The following is a 20341-nucleotide window of genomic DNA, read 5'->3' on the forward strand; positions in this document are numbered from 1 at the left end:
GCCTCTGTTCTAGCCAACACACTTAGGGGAAGAGAGGTGACCTGGGAGGGCATCCCTGCCCAGGGGCCCCCAGTTAAGGGTATAGTTGGCTGTCACCCTGACTCTCCCAGACCCCCCAAGCTCAGTGCTGTCTCTGCACAGACGCTCGCTGTCTCCAGCAGAAGGCTAAAAGCCTTGGACCTTCACGACCAGGGGTGCTTCACACTGCTCTGGGCCCAGGGAATTGGGCTCCCCCCGATCACCGCCATCACAAACTCCTGTGGATGTCACTCTGACATATCTTTTGAGTGCCTCCACTTCTTGCCTTCATCATAGCAGAACCTTTGTAACCTAGCCTGACCATGCCTGAGCTCCCCCTTAGCTTAGATGCCACCTCCTCCAGGAAGCCTTCCCCACCCCATCAGGGCCCTTCACTGAGTCTCCTCCTTTGGCAAACAGGGTGTCACTCACCCCAGTATCCCAGAGTCTTGATACACCATCAAGAATAAATCCTGAGCAGATGAGGTCTGTTCATCTCCTAGTGTCAGTCAGACTCTCCCTTCCAAGAATCAATCAATTGCAGAGCATTTGCCCAGAGGCACTGGGAACTTGCACCTTTCCTTGAAGTCTTTTATTTTCTGAGTTCTTACCAAAAAAACATACAAACAAAACAGGAAGAAACTGACAAAAGGAGGACAAAGCCTCAGCATCAGCCGAGACTGGGGCACAAAGGAGCCGCAGACTGAGCCTCACTGGGTCTACAGAGCAGAGGCACAAAGTCCTGAGGCCTCTGGGCATGTCGGGGCTTAGAAGGGAGGGACAGGCCACTTAAAAAATATATATATATACTGTACACGTCCATCCATCCAAGGCATCCTGCGTTGGAGAAAATTCAGTGAGCAGAGGTCATGGAGCCAGGCAGGCTTCTTCCTCCTCGAACCAGCCTCCCTGCAGGGCTCGCTGGTTTGGCCAGTATGGACATCGCAGCTGACCATCGTCTTCTGGGGAGGGAGCGGAAGTTAAAAATTCAATTCCCACCCTCGGTGGGCAGAGGGAAGAAGCATGGGGCTGGCCACCACCTGACTAAGAAATCCCTGGGAGAAGGAGATATAATACTTCCCCAATTTTTCTCCACTAAGGAGAACAAAATCAAATCAAAAGCTCTCCCCATGCAGGAGAGGAGCATTAACTAAGCACAGTGGATAACTGGTGGTGCTGACTGTGACCCAGGAACTGGGACGAGGGCTTCAGAGCTTAGCTTCATTGAAGCCTCACCACCCGCCCAGGCCTGTATCACCCCTGTTTATAGCAGGCTGGGGCTTGCTCAGCTAGGCGGAGCACTCCACCCCTTCACCACCACCTAGGAAGCACAGAGCCATCAGAATGGCTTGTTTTGAGTAAAACATGTTCCTTCCCGTGAGGAAAGGCCCTCAAATTACAAAATTAGAAAAGGAGTGACAGTGGCGAAGGAGAGACTGAGCTGTCCCCGACCTCAAGCCTTATCCTCACGTACAAGGAGGAAGCATGCCAGTGTGCCCCTCCCCCACCACATCCCAGCACCCCACCCCACCCCCACCCCACCCCTACCCGAGCAACTCAGTGGTGGTCACTGTCCGGACTCTCCTGGATCTTTCTGACTCTGCAGCTCTTGTTCCCAGCATCACCCACTGCCCTTGAGGAACTAAACCCCCTTTCTCCAAAACCCCTTCCCCTCAGGCCTACCCACGAGGCCCAGTCTCGCTCCTGAGGACCATGGCGGATGCTGGAGCTGACCTCCCGCCCTCCCCAGCGAGCAGATGGTCAGCAGGGGTTCCCAGGTCAGGAGTGTACCTGCCGCCTGGTGTCCCTCAGACAGTCTGCTCTGCCATCTTCTTCTGTGAAGAGAGAAGCAGGAGAGGCTCTTGTACCTGAAGTGTCTCCCCACCCACGCCACCCCCACCAGGAGGGCTATGACAGTTCCCTCCCAAGGCTCTGTGGCTCCCCCAGAACAGATTCTGGGGATACACAGATCCTTAGAACAGATTCTGGGGATACACAGATCCTGAGGGTGCGGAGAGTGCCCCCTGAGCCCTGGAGGATGGAGCCCAGGACTTTGCAGCAGCAGACGCTCCGATTTTCTGACCACGGCTGTGGCCCTGTTGGCCATGGTGAGAACGGCATCTGGGTATGAGGCGCTGAGGGCCCCTGGTCAGGCGGTCAGCCCTTGACATGCATGACGCAGACCGTGTTTCTGCTGTGGGGATACCCTGCCAGCTGGGGCACACACATCCAAAGCAACCTTTTCTCTCACCCAGAAACCTCCAACAGCCTAGCTGGTCTCCCGGCCCCAGTGGGGCTTCTCTTTTCTTCACTTGTCATAATAGCCTCCTACCTCACAGGCCAGACAGGGCCGCCCCATGGCTCCCGCATGCACAGACCTTGGGCCCCTCAGGGTGGCCCCCACCTCCCAGCTCTTCTCTAGTGTCTCACAATACACAAGCTCCCGTTCGGGACCCTGAGGATGGTAGGGGCACAGGGACTGCGTCTGGCTTACCCCACCCCCTACCCTGACATCCAGAGGCTGGGGCGGATCACATTCACCCAGGGACCGGGTCTGGGTCCCCTTTTCTAACCCAAGACTCCTTGGGACTCACTCTACCTTTCTCTTCTTTTTCTTCTGTGATGGTGAGCCAGGGTCTTTGGTTGAGGCCTTTTTTGCTTTCTTCTTCTTTTCCTTTTTCTCCTTGTCTTTTTTTTCTAAGGGAAGAAAGTAAAATTGCTAAACAACAGATGTTAATCTTAAGGGTTGGGGTCAAAGTGGGCAGACAGGGCAGGTCTCCTGGAGCCCTAGAGCTCTCTCCTCTCCATGCCCCACACCCTGGGGAGCCATTGAAGTACAAGTCTTATGATTTCTGCCCCCATGGAAGCCCTGGACTGTTCCCATTTTAACTCACTTTGTAACATTTCTACACGCTGATTTTAAAAAGACACTTTCAACCTGTAAAATGGGAATGAGTGATCACCCATCAGACAGGGCTGGTGTGGGGGTTGAACGTGGCCTGGCTGCACGAGGACTCCAGCACAGAATGCAGCAAGGGGCAGCTGCTATCCAGGAGCCTGGGCTGCCAGCGCGCGGCTGTGGCCGCCGTGAGGGAGTGCAGGGCTCTGAGAGCAGGACACGCCCTGGAGCTGTGAGCACCTTCCTGGTGGTGGTGGCCCCGCGGCTCCAGGACCTGCTTCTGGCTTTGCCCACCCTGCTCCCAAGACGGACAAGATATCCTCAGCCCTCTCTGTGCTGGCCCTGCCCGAGTGGTGACTGACGGCCCTCAGCAGGACCAGGGAAGTGTGCTTGGGGCTGCAGCGGGCACTTACTCTTGTCGGATTTCTTCTTCTCTTTCTTGATCTTAAGGTTGCTGTGGTCTCCCCCATCACCCTTCGGGGTCCCCTGCTCCCCTACTGGCTTCTCCTTGGCCCCTTGAGAGCCGGGAGACTCCTTCTCCTTCTTCTCCTTGACGTCACCACTTGCTCTATCCTTCTTGGATTTCCCCTTGACAGTCCTGGGGGCCTTTTCTGAGGAGACCACATGCTCCCCACCATCCGCGGCTGCCAGCTGCTTCTTTTTCTTGCTCTTGGGGGCTTTGGGGGTTGTCTGGTCTTCGGACAGCTTCCGTTTATGGCCCAGGCGGCCCTTCCGGCTGCCTTCTTTGGCGGTGTCCACGGCCTTCTTCCTCTCCTGCTCCAGCAGCTCCGTCAGCACCTTTGCCACCGAGGCCTGCACCTGCGCCTCACTCAGGGGCCAGGGCTCGCTCAGGAGGCGCCGGGTGATGTTGCTCTGCAGTGCCAGCATGGAGGCTGGGGGACTCCCAGGCCCCTTCCCGGGCTTCTGAGGTGTGGCACCGGCCTCTTTTCTGCCTATGGAGAGAGGACCTGAGGTCATGGACCTGAGAGAATCAGGGACTAGACCCCTGGTGGCATGAAAGCCAAGGGGGGTCCAGCATAGACCTGAACTTCTCTGATGCGGTACAGATGGGACCATGGGAACCCGCTGGGTCTCCTGCCCACACCTCTCCACTTGCTTCTAACTTAGCGCTGTTTTCATGTCTCCTCACACTGAAAACTCAAGTTCAGGCTGGGGATGGAAATTAACTCCAGCATGTTAATCAAAGGGCTTGTAGTATTAATTGCTCAGTCCTGTCCAACTCTTTGAGACCCCACGGACTGTAGCCCACCAGGCTCCTCTGTCCATGGAGTTCTCCAGGCAAGAATACTGGAGTGGGTTGCCATTTCCTTCTCCAAAAGGGCTTATAATCCGCCAACAAATCAAAGAATCTATGGGACAGGATAGATGACATCTTCTAGTCAGGAGCCCAGGGGAGGCAAACAGGACGCCTGGACCTGGGTCTGAAAACCAAACTCAGTTCCCTGTTTATAAAATGAGGCGTTGGATAAACACTGAATCCCCTCACTGTTCTAAACCACAGATGCATAAAAAAAGCCAAGGTCATGTGGCCATCCAACTTATGCCCACTCGTACCCTGTGGGCCTGCAGCCCTCCACAGTCAGGGGTCCAGGTGGCTTGGCCTGGGGGTAGGGGGTGCAGAGAATATGCACATGGCGGCTGACTAAGCAGGTTTACTGCCTGCCAGAACGACTTCTGCTGCAGCCTTTGTTTAGAATTTTCCACGCCTCTGCTCTCCTTTGATAATTGTGTGCTGACTACACGTGTGAAAAAAACCTTCCACAGCCCCCTCTAAAATGTCTCCTTGTCACACCCGCCTCTCACAAAGAGAAGAACACTGGGGAAGAAAATGAGCAATGACTCCTCTTGCTGACCCAGCACTGGGCAAGCTGCAGCTAGAGGCCCCAGGACTGGTAGCTGAGCCTATGTCCCGGCACTGCCCCAACTTCGCAGGTCCCTTTGGGGTCTCACAGCACAAGAGTGGTGACACCCTGGGCTCTGGGAGGTGCTGGTAGCTACGCCCTGCTCCATGTGGGGAGGATAAAGCTGTTCCCTGCAGGGTACAGTGGGACCTGCAGCAGCTCTGGCTCCAGAGCCCCGGGGGGTTGGGGAGGTGGGCAGAGGGGGTCCCAACAGAGGGAGGCCCACTTCAGTACTCTGGTGCTTTGTGGCAAGAACAGGAGTCAACTAGAGAAGGAAGCCAAGGAGAGCACAGGGTGCCTCAGCAACCCAGTTCTCTGCCTCCTGTCTACCACACACCCTAGAATGCCAAGGCCAGGGAACCTTGAGAGCTGTCCCAGGCAGACCCTCTGAGACACCTGTCCCAGAGTGCTGGCACAGTCAGCAGTGGCTGACACCCTAGGCCAGGTGACCTGAGCACTCGAGTCGGCCCTCCAAATACCACGTGACTTTCTCCACATGTGCCATTTTCTGTATGTGACACCAATGGATCCATCAACCCCTGCCCTGTATGGTTAAGGCACTGAGGTCCTGAGTTGCCATGGGCTTGTCTGAGGCTTCAGAGCACATCAGTCCTTTGCCCGGGGTCTTCACCATGTGCAGGAGACTTCTTCAAACGTGACCCCCATCTTCTGTCTGAGCTATCCCAAGTACCTACACCCTATACCAGAAGCCCACTTGTTAGGAAGAAAAGTCAACAGCAACAGCTAGAAAGAGCCAAGGCCTACCCTGTAAGTCAAGGTGCACTTCCTCTAAGGTAGGGATCAGCCTACAAGGTGCACCAGCGTCCCACAGGACTGCATAACCTGACCTCCAGGCAGCCCTAGACTACAAGAGCCAGACTCTAGGGCACAGGCCACTGCACTTTTGACGAGCACCTCCAGGCCTGATGTAGCAGTACCAGACCTCACTTGGGGAGGCCCTGCTAGCAGACAGGACCATGTTGGTGGGACTGCTCCTGAGGGAGGCAAAGGGGTTCCTTGCCTTGTTCTTCCACATCCCACTGTGTCCTTCCTGCGGCCCTTGACTCACCTGTTTTAGGGGACATGGTGCCTGCTGCTTGTTGGGGCTCCACTTCCTGCTTGCCCTCTGGGGCATCTCTGGTGGCCAGAGTTGAGGAAACAGAGGGGCTGGCGTCTGGTTTGGGAGTGGCCTTTGAAGTCTTGGAACTGGCTGGAGTCAGCCCAGGAGTCACAAAACCTGAGAGGAGAGACTGAAGAAGCCCAGTGTGAAGAAGCCCAGCAGTGCATGGCCCACCAGAGACCAGCCCCAGGACCCTCAGGCCAGCTGGGCAGCAGGCACATCAGTCCTGTGTGCGTACCTTCTGCGCTACTATAATTAATACATACTTTAAATGGGCGCATTTAAAAAGGAAACTTATTACTAATGCAAACGGAAAAGCACTAGCATTTGCCACATACAGGTGATAACCTTAAAAGAAATCCCATCTGTTATCTGTCAGAGAATGTTTTTATCTGGAAATCACCTAAACTCAAGATAAACCTTTTCTATAGACTCCACAAGAGAGTGCTTCTCACAGCTTTATGCTGAAGTGGGACCTCAGGAGAGAAGCCATGCAGACAGGACCCTGCCTAGAGCCCCTGGAAAGAGGACGGGCCTGGTCCCAGACCCGTGACCCAGGGCATGGCCTCAGCCTACAACAGCATGGTGGGTGAGAGCCTGGCCTGGGGCTCCTACCTCAAGGCTCCTGAGACCGCCAGCCCCTTCCCCTGCAGTTACCTGGGAAGGTGCCACCACCTCGTCGTCACTGGACTCTGCTGTGGTCTCTTCCACCAAGGTATCCCTCCTGGAGGGGGCTGGGCCTACGGGAGAAGCACGGGTAACTGTTGGAAACCCCAGGTTCCCTCTGCCTGCTGGACAGGCCAGAGCCCTCCGGGAGTGGGCGGGCCCCGAGGTGGCCTGGTCCGTTTACGTGCCTCACCCTCTGATCTGAGGCATCATCTGCCCCTCACTGCTCCCTTCCATGGTCTATTGCTATTCACAGCGTTCCCAGTGAGACACCTGCATGCCCAAACCTTCTAATCCCCAAGAGAGGTGTGATCCTGGGACTCTGGGGATCAGTTAGGGAAGCCTGATCCCAAGAGGTTGGGTGTGGCCAAACAGTCAAGTAAAAAGGTTGCTCATGTCCTGTAGACCAATTTGGTCACAGGCTTGTGCAGCTGGGTAAACTGAGGTCCTGTGTGAGATGCCTAGGTCAAAGTCACAGAACATGGGCAGATACAGAGCAGAGACCTGAGCCCAGGGCTCCACCAGGCCCTCCAGCATTTTCTTCCCAGGAGCCTCACCTGGCCTGGGGGCTGACGGGGCCGCCTGGGACCCCTCGGCATCATCCTCGCTCCCTGAAGAGCTGCTGTTGCTGTCATCTGAGGTTGCAGGGGCCTTGGCTGTGGCGTGCCCCGAGGGAGTGTCTGTGGCCCGCTGAGCTGCAGGAACCTCAGGCTTTCTGCGCTTGTTGGCCATTCTGGCCTGGGTAGGGGTGCTCTGGGGACTCGCTGTGGAGAGTGTTCCCACAGCACTGTCAGTCTGATTCAGGGAAAGGAGAGAGAATGGAAAGGGAAAATTAGGGGAAATAAGATCTGTTGCTTACTGAATACTTCAGTGAAGGGCCAGGCACCACTAGAGGCTTCACACACAGGCCCCATGGGTAGTGGGAGAATCCCTGGCAGTGATTAGGACTCCAGGATTTCACTGCTGAGGGCCTATGTTCAATCCCTGATTGGAGAACTAAGATGCCTCAAAAAAAAAAAAAAAGGTTTTGGTGGGGGGTCATGCACAGTAGAAAGCTGGGAAGGTAAATGTGTATGCTGAGGTCACAGGGTAGCTAAATGCTGGCGCTGGGACTTGGGCCCCTGCCTGCTCCCTTCCTTCTACCTCCTGTGTCTCTGAACACTATCCCCTCTGGGGTGAGGCCTAGCCCCCAGCTCCCCAGCTCACCCCACTTGAAGATGGGGTCTTAGTAGCAGGAGGCTGGGTCTCATTGGCTTTCTGGGCAAGAACCTTCAGGGCAGCCTGCGTCAGCGGGAGGTTCTTCTTGGTCACCTGTGAAAGGCAAAGGTGAGGAGCTAGCCTGGCTCCATGCAGATAGGACCCTGCCCAGGGCCCCCAGAAAGAGGACGGGCCCAGACCCATGACCTGGCCTCAGCCTAAGACTGCACGGGTGGGTGAGAGCCTGGCCTGGGGCTCCAGGTTCTTGGCATGCCATCTAGGCCACACCCAGGTCACATCCTGCCTGGGTGGGGTGGGAGGGGACCTGTAGCTGCCAGAGGAACGTGGAGGTGGAGTGGAGGGCTGAGGGGCGGTCGAAGAGTTACTGCCACTGACTGGGCAGAAAATAAGCTGATCGTATCATTCTCAGAGGATCCGCACACAGCTCCCAGCCCAGGGGAGAGAAGGGGCTCAGGCCCCCCTGGAGGCCCCACCACTGAGTCTGAGCCTCTAGACTAGCAGCTGCAACAGACTCAACAGGCTCCCTGGTGCCGCTCCTGTTTCCCACGCCTGCCAGCAGCCAAGGAGAGAATGGAACGAGAACTGGGTGTGATCCCTCACTAAAACCTCCAGGCACCCTTCAGCCCTCACCATGGGCCGTGAGGCCTGGCCCCCTGCCCCTGCTACCCCACCTTCTCCCAGCTCTCACACCCCGCAAGCGCTTCCCCAGAGGCTTCAGCACCTGGGTCTCCCTGCCTGGAGGGCTCCCCAGCTTGCCCAGGCCTGGCTGCTTCTCCGGCCCCAGCATCACCTCTGCTGGGAGGCCAACCCAGCCTATCCTTTCTAAGGCAAGTCATCCCACTGTTCCTTGCTACTCGATACTACTCTCTTCAAAGCACCCACCAGTTGGTGAGTACTATAACTCTTGGTCTCCTTGCTTAATGGCTGTCCCCGGCCTTGGGAATTCCATGAGGGCAGGGCCCCTCCCTGTCTTCTTCCTGCTGTACCCCCAGTTCCCAGCATGGACAGATGCTCAGCACCATCTGCTGGCTGAAAGGCCAAATGGATGCAGGCTGGTGGGTACAGTAACCACAACCCAGCCACCCACTCAGCAACCATGCTCCCAGGAAGCTCTTTTTGGGTCGGAGGTCGTGATAAGCCCCAATGAGTGGAGGTGCCCAAGTCCTGCTTTGGCCTCTCCAGCTCTTGCTCCTGCCATCTCAGGAAAAAAGGGGATGGGTGCAAGGGCTTGGGAAAACAAATGGTTATGGCCCCACGAGCAATGGGCCCCCAAAAAATGAACTAGAATCCAGGAGCCCTGGGTTCCGACCCTGCCTGATCCTGGACACGTCTCGACCCTCTTGCTGAGGGCGTGGTGCTCAGTTCCATCGTTTGAACAATGAGCCATTAACTCTTCCTTCCTTGGTTTTTAGGTTCCAGCAAGGACCAAAGAAATAAAAATGCACTGAAAATAGTGAAGGATAGGAAGAACACTACTGGTCACTATGATGAACATTAACAAAGGGCAACTTTTGTTCACGGCAAACAGTGAGAGAAAAATCAAACCAAAAGCCTGATATTGCTGGAGAAGCTGCTGGAGTTGTGCTGGTTCTGCCCTGAGGGCCACATGCCAGAAGATGCTTCCTGACCTTCAGGGGCACGGATCAGGTCTATAGCCAGGCCAGGAAAGGCCCTGGCTTCCACGGGGTGGGTGAGAGCAACTACAGTGCCACCCAGCAGCCCTGAGGGGAAGTGGTGTCGAGGAGGGGGCCCCTCAGCCCACTGGCCTGTCAGCACCCCCTTGCCCACCAGGTACCTGAGTGGCTGAAGCCTCCTGTTTCTTGCCTTCAGACCCCCGACTTGTGTCCTCACTGCTGGGAGCCCCCACCACACTGGCTCTGAGGGCTGCCTTTGCGGGGGGCGTGGGCACAGTCACCACGCTGGTCCTAGTGGCTGAAATGGAGGGGGAGGGGGTATGTCAGGGCAGAGAAGCCCTGTGGCCTCCCCCGAGGAGCAAAACCTGCTCTATCAGCCCATCCTGGGAACCTCGTGCAGTGCCCAGGGCCCATGTGGTAGAAGCCCCTTAAACCCCCTCCCAAGTCTTCCAGGCAGGAGCAGCCACCGTCTCCATGTTTCATAAGGAGATGAGACGGCAGCTGTGGGCAACACCCCAGGCCTCTTCCTCAGCCCCTCCCCACCTGCAGTCCCCCTTGCTGGCTACGCCGCTCCTCCTGAATGACAGGCAAAGCACTGGAGCCAAACACGACTCTGCGCGTTTAAAACCCTCTTAGAAAAGCCTTGGTCACGTGCAGAGGCTCAATCACATGTATTCACTGCAGCACTGTTTGTAACAGCCCAACACCCCAAATGAAACCCTTAGCTTCCTCCAACTCCACACTGGCTGAAAAAACTGCGGGATTCCCAGGTGACCACTCTGTAGCCAGTGGGGATCACGCCGTAACTACGGAACGTAACATGTCAAGATTACCAAGCATATGTACAGTATGGTCTCACTAAAAATACACAGTGTACCTTTGGTTTTTCTTACAGTTAACAGCTATAAAATGTTAACTGATTATTTTGGACAGTGGGATTACAAGTGATGCCTTTTCTTTTGTGCTAATTTGCATTTCTTAATAAACCCGCCAAGATCAGGTATTAATATCCTTATCAAAAAATGTTCTAAAAAAAAAAATGTTCTGGTAACAACAATGATAATGATTACCCATTTTCTGGCTATCACTGTTGGAATCACAGACTGTCAAAAGTCAAAGAAAGCCCATATCTGGTCCTGTCTCCCGGAATTCCTCCCCACACCTCTCTGTTTAGGGATTACTTGATCTCCTTCCACCAGGAATGGGAGGCTCACCACCCTGCAGCCCTCTCCAAGTTCAGTCAGCCAGCTGTTACAAGGCTCCTCCTGAACTACAAACCTGGTCAATGCAGCTTTGAGTCTCTAGTCTGGGTTCTACCTTTGGGAGCCCGCACAGAAAAGCCCTGGCACAGTTATTGCTCAAGCCAGAACCTCATGGGGATGAGCCAACATAGGGTTAAGACCCTGCCCTAAGCCCCTCCAGACCAACTACTTGCTGAGACTCAGCCAGTGTCTTCTCCCTTGGCACCTCAATGGATGTATGCGCACGTGTGTGTGTGTGTGTGCGCACACGCCTGGCAGCTGCAGCCAGAGAGTCAGCCCTGCAGGGTAGCCCGTGCTCACCAGGAGTTGGGCACTGTGTAGCAGGGATCACATCCTCGTCCTCGCTCTCAGAGGAGCTCCTGGCTGTGCTCTCCGAGGCCTGAGCCTTCCTCGGGGTGCCTGTAGCCTGCGCTTGGGTGGGGGTAGCAGCTGGGTCAGCTGGACTACGATTAGGGTCGACAAAAATCAGAGGGGTTTTAATCACCTTGAAAAACAAAAACAAAAACACACCCCCCCAGTGATTAACAGCTTGGCCAGGGGAAAGGGAAGGTGGGTAGGGGAGGGTGTTACAAGGCAAGGGTTCCAGAGAGCTCCCAAGGCTCTGCCAGCTCACTCCCAGCCCAGGTACCTGCCAAGACCCTGCACAGCACCTCAGAGCTCACAGGAGCCCACCCGAACCTCAGAGAAACCCCTGAGATCAGCAGTATCAGCTCCATCATACAAATGGGAAAACCACAAGTCCTGAGAGTGGGGGAGAGTTGCCCAAAGTCACAGAGCCTAACTGAAGCCGAGTCAGGCCCAGAATGTGGAGGTCAGCCTTCTTCCTCTCGCTGACTTCAGAGACACACACCTGCTGCGCGGGGCACCCTGAGCAAGGCCCCGTCAGCTGCCTGATGGTTCGTCTAGGGGGCTGTTTAGTCTAGTCGCCCCCATACCCAAGACTCTGATGCTGCCTCCTGCCAGGATGCAGGAATGCGGCCCAAACTACACAGGCCCAGGATCTTCAACAAGTAAACTGCTCAGGGAAAACCCACTAAGACCACAGGGACCCAGTGAAGCCAGTGGCCCTTATCTAGATTCCTATTTGACCAGATACAGCAAGCGTCATGAGGCAACTGGGGAAATGGGGACGCTGACTAGGTGGGCCAACTTTTTAGTGATTGTGCTTTAAAAAAAAAAAAAAAAAGGAGGAATCTAGTGGTGTTGGGGAAGAGCGTGAAGATATGGATGAACCAAGACTGAACACAAGTCCAGAACTCCCAATGCTGGGATGGTGACGGGCGACTCTACACTGTTCTAGCTTGGGGCATGCTCTGCATTTTCCACTAAGACACTGAAAAAAAGAGAAAAAAGTAACATTCCCTGTGGACTCTTGGCGGACGTCTGGGAACCACAGCTCCAGGGAACATGCCCACCGCACAGAAGGACACCCGGGGAGCCTACGTTCCACTCCCCAGAGAGCTGACTTGGTCTAAGTTCGGCCCCCACCCTCTGACCCCACAGGGAGACAGAGGGCAGCAGGAGAGCAGGAGGGAGCTGCCCATGGCCATGGTCTGGAACCCAGGTCTCTGTCCACCCCACTGGGCCTGACTCCGCATCCTCCAGGGTGCTGCGGGAAAGGGAACACGAAATGGAAAGCAGAAAGGGGCCCGCACGAGGGGGAAGCTCTGCCGGGCCCGGGCCCTGCCTACCCCTGCCAAACAGCCTCCCCCACAGCCACTCTGATCTGCCACTTCCAGAGACTTCCTTCCCACGTGATGAAAGAGAGAAGGATGGAAGTGGGAGAAGGTTTTCAGTTGAGGGAGGGGGGATCTATATATATGTGAGAAGACAGAGGAACAGATTGTCGGGGACGAAGAGAGGCAGCGAACCCACTGAGGCAAACAATAGCGTCTGGGATATTAAAAGCAGCTCCGCGGCAGAAGCCTCCGCCCTGCTCTACCTGCCCACGCTCCCCGCTCTGCCTCTGAGCTGTGGGGGGAGGCCCACGGAGCCCTGGATGGGAGAGGGTTCAAAGGTGGGGTATGTAGGACACACTTCTGACCCCGTCTCTGCCACGACCTCGCCGTGTGGCCCAGCCCCTGAGATTCATGAGCCGCACTCTCCTACCTGCTGGAAGGGCTCTTAGTAACCCACTCTGGGCTCTCTCACCAAAGAGCTTCTGGTCTGCTTTGGAAACCACAAAGCACGATACACATGGGGTCACAAGGACCTTCTTTCTGGGGTGGTAGAAAAGACTCACTGGAAGTGGAAGCAGCCTGAACACCTGGCTGGACCCCCACTCCGCCCCCTGCAGGTGCTGGGCAGTGAGGGCCCAGAGGGGACACACAGCATCCCTTTCTACTGCAGGGGTCAGTGCCTGTAGGACCAAACTCAGTGGCCTTCTAGTAGTCACAGCTGAGTGCACTACAAGAGTGCCCTCATTCGGGTCACAGCGGAGGGGAGGAGGGGACTGGCCTAGACTGCTGAACCCGGGGACAAGGGACACAAACATGAGGGGACCCGAGCTCTGGATGGCAGCACTTCTCTGAGGCCTCTCCCAGAACTGTCTGGAGCTGGTAGCACATCCTAGGCCCACACCTGAGGGAGGTGAAAAATCCCACTCCTGGGCATGTGGCCCAGAGCCTCCATGGTTCATCAGCCCTCAGGGAATCTCACGCTAGGGGTTAGGGGCTGAGAGGGCCGTGGCCTCACCCAGGGTAACCAGCAAACTGGCGTCAGAGCCAGGGCTGGAAGCCAGTCCTCCAAGCACCAGACAGGACTCTAAAACCAACCGTGCTAGACCTTAGATCTCTGATTTAACACCTTAATTTCAGCTTCTTAGAGGTCTCTTCTTTCTCTCCAACTCAACCTGGAACTCTAAAGGCCGGGCCTTGTCTGTTAAAATTTGGTACTTACGCTAGGCCCTGGCACAGACTCTGGCCTGGGATTAAGGCCTGCACAACAGGGCTAAGCCACTCAGGGACCATCCCCTGATCTCTCTTTGAGAGAAAAGGGGTAAGCCCAACTCCTGCAGCGGGGGAGACTGAGGCACAGTGAGGGGACCTGGGAATGGACCCACAGCCCCTCTCTGCCTACCAGCCTGGGGCTCTGCCCACCACCCTGGTATCAATCCCTTACTCTCAGTAGTGGGCTAATAATAAAAACAGTGAAACTCATCAGTAGAGAAGTGCTTGATAAATGCATAATAATGATAATAATCATAATTAGAGAGCTGGGGATTACGGAGCTAAAAAACCCCAAAGTTGGGAGGAGGCTGCAGCTCCCCTGGGCTGTGCCGTCTTCCCTGAATCCTTCTGGGGAATGCACAAAGTGCTGACTTTTTTTCCTTTTTCTTTTCTAAAACCTTGAGGACTAACGTACCAATTAAATGGTTCAGTTTAAGCATGATGTTCATTTTAATTGTGTTAGTCCACCCCCGCAGAGAAGGGCGAAGCGGCCCCCTCCCTCCCAGCTGTTTAGATCCCGCACAGAGAGGGAGGCAGACTCCGAAAGGCTCCACGGAGAGCCCGAGGGCAGGGCCCAAGCCCTGCTGTCTTCCTGCCACAGGGAGGGGAGTGTCAGGGCAGGGCCAGGGAGCGAGCAGAGTAGGACAGCCTGGGTTCTGACACGAGGTCTGTCCCCTTACGACAGCCATGTGATGCCAGGGCAGCTTGTCCAACTTCTCTGAACTTATTCCTTCCTCAAAATTGTAATAAAAGAAGGACCTTTGCTCATAGGGCTGGTCTGGGGATTAAACAGAAAAATGAAAATATGGGGACTAGCATAGTCCTTGGCACTCAGGAAGTGGCCAACGGTAGATGGAGTTGTTCACAGTTACTCTTCTAATCTAGGCTATTAAGGAGAGAAAGACAGTGAGCATCCCCAACATCATGGGTGTGCATGACACCTGACCCTACTGATGGACTAATCAGTGTATGATATGATATTTAAGGGGAGCTGGATGGGGAGACCCCACTCATCTGATGGTTGGGAACTCTGGCATCTCTGAAGGGCCTGGCGGAAGCTTCTAGTACCTTGGGGCTAGGGGAGGAGAGAGGGCAGTGCCAGCTGTGGGAAAGGACTGGGGTTCACACAGAAACTCAGATACCTGCCAGGTGAACGCCAGCAAGCCTCTGGAGCTGGGGAGACAGGGGGGCTTGGTTCCACCCTCAGGGGTAGAGCCAGGGGAGGATGGCTGGCAGCGTGTGGAGATGGGCCATAGCTTCCTGAGCAAGGTCTGAGACCCAGGCCCGCAGGGCTCTGACAAACCCTGCAGAGAAGGCTCCCGGGTCCCAGCAGGAAGTGGGGTATATATATATGGAACCAGGGGCCAGTGCCTGCCTCTTCCTGGGCTTCTTACGGGTCATAAGACTTCGGGGAGATCACTCCAGCTTGTTGGGCCTCTATTCCTGACACACCACGTGCCTCCTGCAGTAACAGGCCCTCCCTGTCAGGCAGCATTCTGCGTACCTGCGCCTCAGAGCTGTGGGAGCCAACTCTGACCCTCCACTGGCAGGCTCTGCTACCCTCCCTGCCTCACAGGGTAATTGTGGAGATAAAAGTGTTAAAAAAAAAGAAAGAGCTCGGGAAATGGGGAAACACTGTAAGTGGGACAGACCTGCCCTTCCCGTGCCTGCCCCGCCCTCAACCCTGCCATCTCCCAGGCTCATCTGCCCAGCTCTTCGCCTAAGTGCCCTTAGGGACAGGCCCGGCCTACCTGGCTCGATGGCAGGTCCTCGTCACTGCTGGTTGAAGACTCCTCTGTTTTCTTCTCCAGGGATGCTGGGGCCAGGGTCTTGCCTGTGGCAGTTTTGGAGCTACCCTCTTTCTGAGGGGACAAGAACATGGTGGGCAAGGGGGCGTTCGTTAGCTGAGAGGAAGCACAACTGGGAGGCCGGTGAGCAACAATCCTCACTCTCCCGGGAAGAGAGCATGATCCCCTTTACAAAGTGTGTGTGGCGGGGTGGCCAGCATGCCCCTCAGACACCGGGAACACAGGCCTCCACGCTGCCGAGCCTTCCTCCAGAGCCGACTCAAACCATGAAAGGGATGTGTGAATCAGGCACTACTAAAACCCAAGGGCTGGCGTGCTGCTGGCGAGGCGTCTGAATGAGAGGGGACAGCAGCCCAGGACCAGGTGGCAGGGGTGAGCCAGAGGCCTCAGCACAGCGCACATCTGGCTGTCAGTTCAGTTCAGTTCAGTTCAGTCGCTCAGTCATGTCCGGCTCTTTGCGACCCCATGAATCACAGCACTCCAGGCCTCCCTGTCCATCACCAACTCCCGGAGTTCACCCAAACTCATGTCCATCGAGTCGGTGATGCCATCCAGCCATCTCATTCTCTGTCGTCCCCGTCTCCTCCCACCCCCAATCCCTCCCAGCATCAGACTCTTTTCCAGTGAGTCAACTCGTCGCACGAGGTGGCCAAAGTATTGGAGATTAAGCTTCAGCATCAGTCCTTCCAATGAACACCCAGGATTGATCTCCTTTAGAATGGACTGGTTGGATCTCCTTGCAGTCCAAGGGACTCCAAGAGTCTTCTCCAGCACCACAGTTCAAAAGCATCAATTCTTCGGCAATCAGCTTTCTTCACAGTCCAACTCTCACATCCATACATGACCACAGGAAAAACCATAGCCTTGACTAGATGGACCTTGGTTGGCAAAGTAATGTCTCTGCTTTTTAATATGCTATCTAGGTTGGTCATAAATTTCCTTCCAAGGAGTAAGCGTCTTTTAATATCATGGCTGCCATCAGCATCTGCAGTGATTTTGGAGCCCCCCAAAATAAAGTCTGACACTGTTTCCCCTGTTTCCCCATCTATTTCCCATGAAGTGATGGGACCAGATGCCATGATCTTTGTTTTCTGAATGTTAAGCTTCAAGCCAAACTTTTCACTCTCCTCTTTCACTTTCATCAAGAGGCTTTTTAGTTCCTCTTCACTTTCTGCCATAAGGGTGGTGTCATCTGCATATCTGAGGTTATTGATATTTCTCCCAGCAATCTGGCTGTCATATCCCCAGCTAAAAGCAGGAGCCGGCTGACAGCAGTTCAACCAGCCGTTATCCTCTCCTGCCAGCCCAGGAATAAATGAGGGGGGCTGGCTGGCGATGGCAGTCGGGAGCCAGAGGAAGACCCAGAGCAGGGACTAACCTGAGCGGCACTGGTGGCGGGAGCCCAGGCCAGGCAGAGGGCAGCTCTGTGCCTCCCAACTGTTACTACTCAGAAAAGCAGGACCCACACTGCTGGGGTCTCCAGCTTCTTGAGCCCAGCTGCCAATGCAGGAGACTTAAGAGACGTGGGTTTGATCCTTGGGTCGGGAAGGTCCCTTGGAGGAGGGCATGGAGCCCACTCCGGTATCCTTGCCTGGAGAATCCCATGGACAGAGGAGTCTGGCAGGCTACAGTCCACACATGACTGAGCGACTTAGCAGGCACAGAATTAATCCATTATTTATTTGGCTATACTGAGTCTTAGTTGTTGCATGTGGGATCTAGTTCCCTGACCACAGGCTGAACCCAGGCCCCAGCACTGGGAGCGCAGAGTCTTAGCCACTGGGCCACCAGGGAAGGCCCTGGAGCCTCCGATTTCTCAAGAAAAGCTACAAGATCCTGCTTTGGGTGTGCTCTTCCCAATGTTTCACTGGGTCAACTTCAGTGCACACTGCAACAGCCAAGTCCCTGTGTCTTCCTTGCTGACACAACCCTGCCTCTGTTCTCCAAAGCCCCACCATAGGCTTTGGAGGGGGTGGCCCTTTGTCCCAGCCAGTCTCGGGAACTGTGGGCCCTTCATCAGTAAGTGGCCTTTTTTTTTTTTTTGTGGGGAGAAGGGATAGCAGAGGACAGGTAGAACCCATGCCTTAGATCTGGTCAAGGAGCTAAGTGGAGGGGAAATCAACTGGGGGATTTTCTCTCTAGGAGATGCTGCAGCCCTGCTGTGACGAGGCAGACAAAGCGTGGAGAGAGAAATCTGAGTCACCGATGATGCTGAGCCGAAGGGACCACCTTTCAGGAGCCCTACCATGAAACTTCATGCCCTGAGATAACCAACCCCCTTAAGGACCATCTGCGCTCTTGTGAAGTAGCTCGTTTTCTCTTGCAGATTAAGATGTCCTGACTGATACAATAACCTGATTAAAACTTTACAAAAAGCATCACGGTTCAACACATGGCTAGACACATGGCTAGGACCCTTGTGTCTCACTCTGGCATTTAGGCTCCCATAGATATTACTGGCAACAAGCAATTAGAAGCGACTGCTGCCTGCAGGACAGTGGGCCTCTGCGGAGCCCACCTGACTTCACAACCCCACTCCTTACCACACGCTCCCATCTCCTCCCTGGGGAGCCTGTCTCCACATTAGTGTCTAGCGAACCCCAGGCCTTCCTCCCAGCTCAGCTCAATCATCTCATCCAGCCTCTCAGACACTCCTTTTCCCAGCTCCATCAGAAGCAGCACTACCAGAACATGATCCAGCAACCCTGTCACCTTGTTTCGCCCTACAGACTGCAAGTTCCTTGAGGGCAGGGCCAACACCTTTCATGCCTTCACCTCTATCAACAAGACAGCAGGCTCAGCAGTTGGTCTGCTACACCCAAGGCAGCAAGGTTAGTGCTCTGAGCACTTAGGCCTTTGCTGCTGCTGCTGCTAAGTCACTTCAGTCGTGTCCGACTGTGTGTGACCCTATAGACGGAAGCCCACCAGGCTCCCCCGTCCCTGGGATTCTCCAGGCAAGAACACTGGAGTGCGCTTGTTTACCTGTGAAGAAAACACAAATCTAGCAGCGATTAGAGCTCAGCCTGGAGCAGGGATTGCCAGTGTCCCTTATGGAATGGACGATCTAGCCACACATGTCCATCAGGTCACAACTGGCTGGAGCCAAGAGGGACCATCTTTCCAGTCTGCCCTTGTTGCCACCACTCCCTCGGTCTCTCCTGACACCGAGGCTTCATGTCAGCTGCCATCTATCACCCCAACTAGGCCTGCACCACTCAAGTCTTTCCCATCACATGTCTGAGCCCTGTGAGTCCTGGAGTCTGTCACCCTGAACTACAGGTGGTAGCCACTCCTGCAAGCAGACAGAGGAAAAATCATCCAGATAAAAGTCGGGTCCTCATTCCTTGTCTCTCCCCACTCCCCAGGCTTCACACTGAGCTAGAAGAAGAACTCTCCCTGAGAGATACACATGCCAACAGGAGGCCCCAGACCCCACTGTCTACAGGAAAACGAGGTGCGACGTTTGGCTTCCTCCCACTCCGCAGGGCCTCATGGCGCCTACACCACAGCGAAGCTCCCTCCTGGTTCTCTGACTGGGACATCCTCAAGGGCCTGGCCTGGACTCCCACAGGATTGGTGGGCCCATTTGCATCGTGGAGGCCTTGGTAGATATGGGAGTACCGAAGCCACCTTTTATTGGGGAGGCCCTGGTTTGGCACGGGGCGGGGGTTGTTTACAGGAGGTTTTACTTAAGGAAACATGGGGGACAGCAGCTGGGGGAAAGGTCCCTGGAGTGAGAGCCTAAATCTGGTCTTGCTTCTTCACCTGGCCCTGAACCCAAGTTTTGACGTGGGAGTAGGTGGCGGAAGCTTGGAGGCCTGGCACCACAGCTGCTTCCTCGTGAGGCCTCACCTGGGCTGGAGGTGCAGCTGCGGGCGCGTCCCCGTCACTGTCTGACTCCTCCTTGCTGCTGCTCTCTGAGTCCTCCTCCTGCCTCCTGGCCTGGGCGGCTGGGGGTCCTGCCTTCCCAGGGGTTACCGGGGCAGCCCCTTTCTTGGAGGACGCCTTGGTGGGGGCTGAGGCAGTTCTGACCTGGGGGGTCTTTCCTGAGGGCTTCGCCTGGAGTGAGAGAAACAGGATCAGGAAAGGGGGCAACAGGAGACAGCTGGGGCACGTCAGCCATGCTGTGGGCGGCTTCTGGTCCAGAGGATAAGCACGGGGCTACTCTCCGCCCCCCGGGGCCTCACCTGAGGAGGTGCCTCTCCCTCACTGTCCGACTCCTCACTGCTCTCCGAGTCCTCCTGTGAGCCCCTGACAGGCCCCGGCTGGGCCTGGGCTGCTGCAGCCGCTGCCTTCCCCACAGCCGGCACAGACACCTGGCTCCTCCCAGAGATGGCGCTGCTCTGGGGGGCTCTCGCTGGTGGCTTTACCTGAATCGGGAGGAGGGAATGGTACTGAGGAAGGAAGAGGAAAGCATGGTTCCCTTTAGGTGAAACACCACCCAGGGCACGGCTCTGGGGAGGTCACTCCCACCTGTGCAGGATCCTTGTCTAGGCTAGGGCCATTGCTTGGTCCTCCCCTCCATTCCACCCCGGCACCTCTTTCAGCTCTGGTCCTACTTGCCTTGGCTGGGGACCCCACTTTGGAGTGAGCAACAGAAAGGCCCACCTTTCCAGGAGCTGGTGCTGCCACTTTGGCTGAAGCCACTTTGGTGGCAGAAGGGTTGGCTTTGGTCTGAGGAGTTTTCACTGAAGTCTTCACCTGGAAGGAGAAAAGGGAATTAATTACATAAAGGATGTAAGCAGTTAGTCAAGAACGCCGATTTTGGAGTCAGATGCCAGAGTCTGGATTCTGACTCCTCCAATAACACCTGTATGAACCTGGGCAAATCATCTGATGTCACTGG

The 20341-nt window shown here is 55.5% G+C and overlaps 1 protein-coding gene across 6 annotated transcripts in view; it reads right to left on the reverse strand.

Annotated features, from left to right (window-relative positions):
• Positions 1-585: 585 nt before the first annotated feature.
• Positions 586-20341, reverse strand: part of TCOF1 (treacle ribosome biogenesis factor 1) — a 39029-nt gene continuing 19273 nt past the window's right edge. For 2 of the 6 annotated variants that reach the window (XM_088838560.1, XM_055429641.2), the window contains 14 exons: positions 20104-20196; positions 19683-19865; positions 19348-19554; positions 15439-15549; positions 11040-11223; positions 9639-9775; positions 7832-7936; positions 7183-7420; positions 6617-6699; positions 5909-6089; positions 3331-3870; positions 2618-2715; positions 1810-1853; positions 586-980 (listed from right to left, as the gene is read on the reverse strand). In XM_088838560.1, coding sequence (XP_088694686.1) covers positions 1827-1853; positions 2618-2715; positions 3331-3870; positions 5909-6089; positions 6617-6699; positions 7183-7420; positions 7832-7936; positions 9639-9775; positions 11040-11223; positions 15439-15549; positions 19348-19554; positions 19683-19865; positions 20104-20196 — 2187 coding nt within the window. In that variant the 3' untranslated portion in view covers positions 586-980; positions 1810-1826. The remainder of the gene's footprint in view (positions 981-1809; positions 1854-2617; positions 2716-3330; positions 3871-5908; positions 6090-6616; positions 6700-7182; positions 7421-7831; positions 7937-9638; positions 9776-11039; positions 11224-15438; positions 15550-19347; positions 19555-19682; positions 19866-20103; positions 20197-20341) is intronic. The other 4 variants (XM_055429642.2, XM_055429644.2, XM_055429645.2 and 1 more) reach the window with 4 other exon arrangements.

The sequence above is a fragment of the Moschus berezovskii genome, chromosome 8 (genome assembly GCF_049115385.1).
Source record: "Moschus berezovskii isolate FMDL1 chromosome 8, NW_MosBer_1.0, whole genome shotgun sequence".
NCBI classification, from domain to species: Eukaryota; Metazoa; Chordata; class Mammalia; order Artiodactyla; family Moschidae; genus Moschus; species Moschus berezovskii.